Below are 3516 nucleotides of genomic sequence, written 5' to 3'. Positions count from 1 at the left end.
CCATGGAAACACTTCACTGAAGCAATAAATTACTTATTTAGAACATGTGTGCAGGAAAGGTTCTTAACACAATATCTAAAAACTTTTGCCTTAGAGAGTGGGAAGGTATTTGCCACATATGTAACCAACAAAGGACTGGTAACCAGAATTTATAAAGAATTCCTACAAATCAATTTAAAAAAGGAGAGAGAAAGCCCTGGCAGGATAGTTCAGCTGGTTAGAGCCTTGTCCCGATACCCCTAGGTTGTGGGTTCGATCCTGGTCAGGACACATACAAGAAACAACCAATGAACGCATAAATAAGTAGGCAGCAAATCCATGTTTCTTTTTCTCTCGCTCCCTTCCTCTACCTAAAAATCAATAAATTAAAAGAGAGAGAGAGAGGGAGAGAGAGAGAGAGAAATGAACAGACCAAAAATGGGCAAAGGCACGTCTAAAAAAGAAAAGAAAAGGAGTCTGGTAGCGTGTGACAGGATGCTGAGAAGGTGGTCAAGCTCGCTTAACAGGGAAATGAGAATGAAAACCTGTGTTGGAGACCTCATCCCCCACAGGAGGGGCTGGCAGAGCCTAGCCAGTGGTGAGTCCTGGGGCGGCTGGGGACCCCTCGGGCAGCTTCCGGAACTCACAGGAACTGCTGGTGGGCGCGCACACCTCCCATCCCGCTCCTGTGGAAAGCACATCCATCAGTCAGCCCTTCCACTCATGCACATTGCACTGGTGTAGGTTCCAGAATGTTCCCTGCAGCACTCTTCTCCATCCTCACCCGAGGATATGCTTATTGATTTTTTTTTTAGGGGGAGGGGAGGGGGACAGGAAGGGGATGGGAGGGGCTACATGGATTGGGGACCAAACCCACAGCCCTTCAGTATAAGGGGCAATGCTCCAAACAACTGGGCCACACCAGCCAGGGCTGCAGCATTCTTTTTTTTTTTTAACTATTTTTTTTTACAGAGAGAGAGATGATTGATTTGTTGTTCTACTCACTTGTGCATTCATGGGTCGATTTTTGTACGTGCCCTGACGGGATTGAACCCCAACCTTGGTGTCTCTAAGCCCCTGCGCTACCGGGCCAGGGCCTAATAGCACCACGCTGGAAGCATGCCAACTCAAACTCGCGGCTGGTGGGCGCATGCCTCGTCTATTATGCCGGCCGCGAGTTTGATGTGCTTGGACTAGCAGCCGGTAGGTCAGGTATGATGTTTTGATACAATGGACTCATGTGGCAATGAAAACAAATGAGGCAGAATTAGCTGGACGGATCGTTCTAAAGACGTAAGAGAACACACATAGCATGAGTCCAGTCTTAAGAAGACAAAATTGGGCAAAAATCAACTGAGGATGAATGCCCAGGTGGCATAGTACATAGAGGAACAAGGAAACGATGGCTTCAAATGTCAGAACGCCCAGTGCCATGACTTTGGCCTTAGGGCTCCTTGGAGAAAGGGCTGATTCTAGGCTGGGCAGGTAAGATGCAAGGTAAGCCTGGAGTGCCCTGGCCGGTGTGGATCCGTGGTTAGAGCGTTGCCCTGTACACCAAAGGGTCTCCGGTTTGATTCCCAGTCAAGGGCACATACCAGGCCTGCAAGTTCAATCCTAGGCCCATGCAGGAGGCAACCAATAAATGTGTCTCTCTCACATCAGTGTTTCTCTCACGCCCCCCCCAGCCCCCCTGCTTTTTCCCCGTCTCCCCTGTCCCTCTCCCTCTGTTCCACTCTATAAAAATCAATGGGGCCGAAACCGGTTTGGCTCAGTGGATAGAGCGTCGGCTTGCAGACTCAGGGGTCCCAGGTTCGATTCCGGTCAAGGGCATGTACCTTGGTTGCGGGCACATCCCCAGTGGGGAGTGTGCAGGAGGCAGCTGGTTGATGTTTCTCTCTCATCGATGTTTCTAACTCTCTATCTCTCTCCTTTCCTCTCTGTAAAAACTCAATAAAATATATTAAAAAAAAATCAGTGGGAAAATATCCTTGGGTGAGATAAGCCTGGAACGTCTCTGAGAACCAGAAAGTAAGAAAGGGCTCGAATATCAAACCAACGGGGCATGTATGTCAAAGGGAAGAATTCATGCTGCTTCAGTTCTGTGTGGGGTCCGCAGCGTTTCACCCCCTTTTGTTGCTTTCAGTGAAATCTCAGCCTGTTACAAAGGCATCCTCGACCCCGTGGCCCTTCAGGACAATTACAGCTACGTCATCGAGAAGTGAGCCAGCGCTTTTCCTTCACCCCTCCCTCCTGTGACCACCCCCATCTTACAGGCCCTTCCCAGCCGGGCCGCCGGCTCCTCTGAGCGAGGAGAGCTGGCCAGACGCTGCGGCCAAAGCAGGAGGGGGTGGGGGCCCAGGTGCGCCTCTCAGCCGTGCTCTGGTCCCTCGTGCCACCAAGAGGGCATGGAAGGGGCTCGGGGAGCCCCTCCCTGCTGGTGCAGCCCCCCCACCCCCGCTCCCCGCTGTGAGAAGACATGGCCTTGGATACAAACCAAAAGGCAGTCAGCTGTCCAGGCCCACAGCCAAGACCCAAACTGGCGCGGTCGGGCTTACTGACCAGTGTGGCTGCAGTCAGGCCTCATGAGGCACAAAGGAATGTGTGCGTCAGGGGTCTTCACGGAAAGAGAAGTGACAGGATGTGTGTGAGACAGACAGACAGACAGAGGGACAGAGAGACAGTGAGAGAGACAGAAAGACAGAGAGGGGCGAGGGAAGGAGGGAGGTAGAGAGAAGGCACACGTTTTTTCTATTAAGGCCTTTGAATGCACCTGCCTTGGGGAGGGCACTCTACTGAGTCCAACTGATTTAAATGCTAATTTCATCCCCAAGAAACACGCTCATGGAAACATCAGAATAATGTCTGACCACACATCCAGGTTCTGGAGCACAGCCAAGTGGACCCAAAAAGTTAACCATCACAGGGGGGATGGCTGCTGCCCCCTCCTCAGACTCCTCTCCCCTGGAAGCAGCTGAGCCTGGGAGGAGGGGGTGGGGTGGGCACCGGGCAGCCTGGACGGGCCTCACCCCTGCCCCCTCTCTGCTCAGGGAAGCCTACGACCTCAACTTCCAGGGCCAGAAGGCCGCCAAGGACCTGGTGGTGCACTACCCTTACGAGAAGCTGGGCTGCCCCCTCCTTGTCCACTATAACACCCCCTGGAAGCCCGTGGTGGAATTGTAAGCTCCCTGTGAGGCTGGCGGGGGGCGGTCGGCCATGCTCCCTGCTCCCCGCTCCCCCTGGCCCTTCAAGTGCCCCCGTCGCTCTTGGATAAAGCTCAGTCTTCCCCTCAGCCCCCTCCACCCCCGGCCTCTCCAGCCCCACTGTCCCCCTGCCCAGCTGTGCCCTCTCCCTACCCTGTTCTTGCCCCCCCAGCTCTCAGCTCAGATAGCCCCTACGTGCCCACCCACCCACCATCTTAGCTCCCGTGGCCATGACAACATTCCAGGGACGGGGCGAGGGTGGGGGGAGGCCTTAGACGTCAGATTGACTGTCTCTCAGTCCTGGGGCCCCAAGTCCAACAGCAAGGAGCGGGGGGGC

General features: G+C 54.0%; 1 protein-coding gene across 1 annotated transcript in view; it reads left to right on the top strand.

The window, feature by feature from the left end:
* Positions 1-3516, top strand: part of CATSPERD (cation channel sperm associated auxiliary subunit delta) — a 56178-nt gene that overhangs the window by 43345 nt on the left and 9317 nt on the right. The window contains exons 18-19 of the mRNA XM_015564301.1: positions 2123-2197; positions 3027-3155. Coding sequence (XP_015419787.1) covers positions 2123-2197; positions 3027-3155 — 204 coding nt within the window. The remainder of the gene's footprint in view (positions 1-2122; positions 2198-3026; positions 3156-3516) is intronic.

This window comes from Myotis davidii, unplaced genomic scaffold (genome assembly GCF_000327345.1).
Source record: "Myotis davidii unplaced genomic scaffold, ASM32734v1 scaffold341, whole genome shotgun sequence".
NCBI classification, from domain to species: domain Eukaryota; kingdom Metazoa; phylum Chordata; class Mammalia; order Chiroptera; family Vespertilionidae; genus Myotis; species Myotis davidii.
This window is presented reverse-complemented; position numbering and strand designations above follow the sequence as displayed.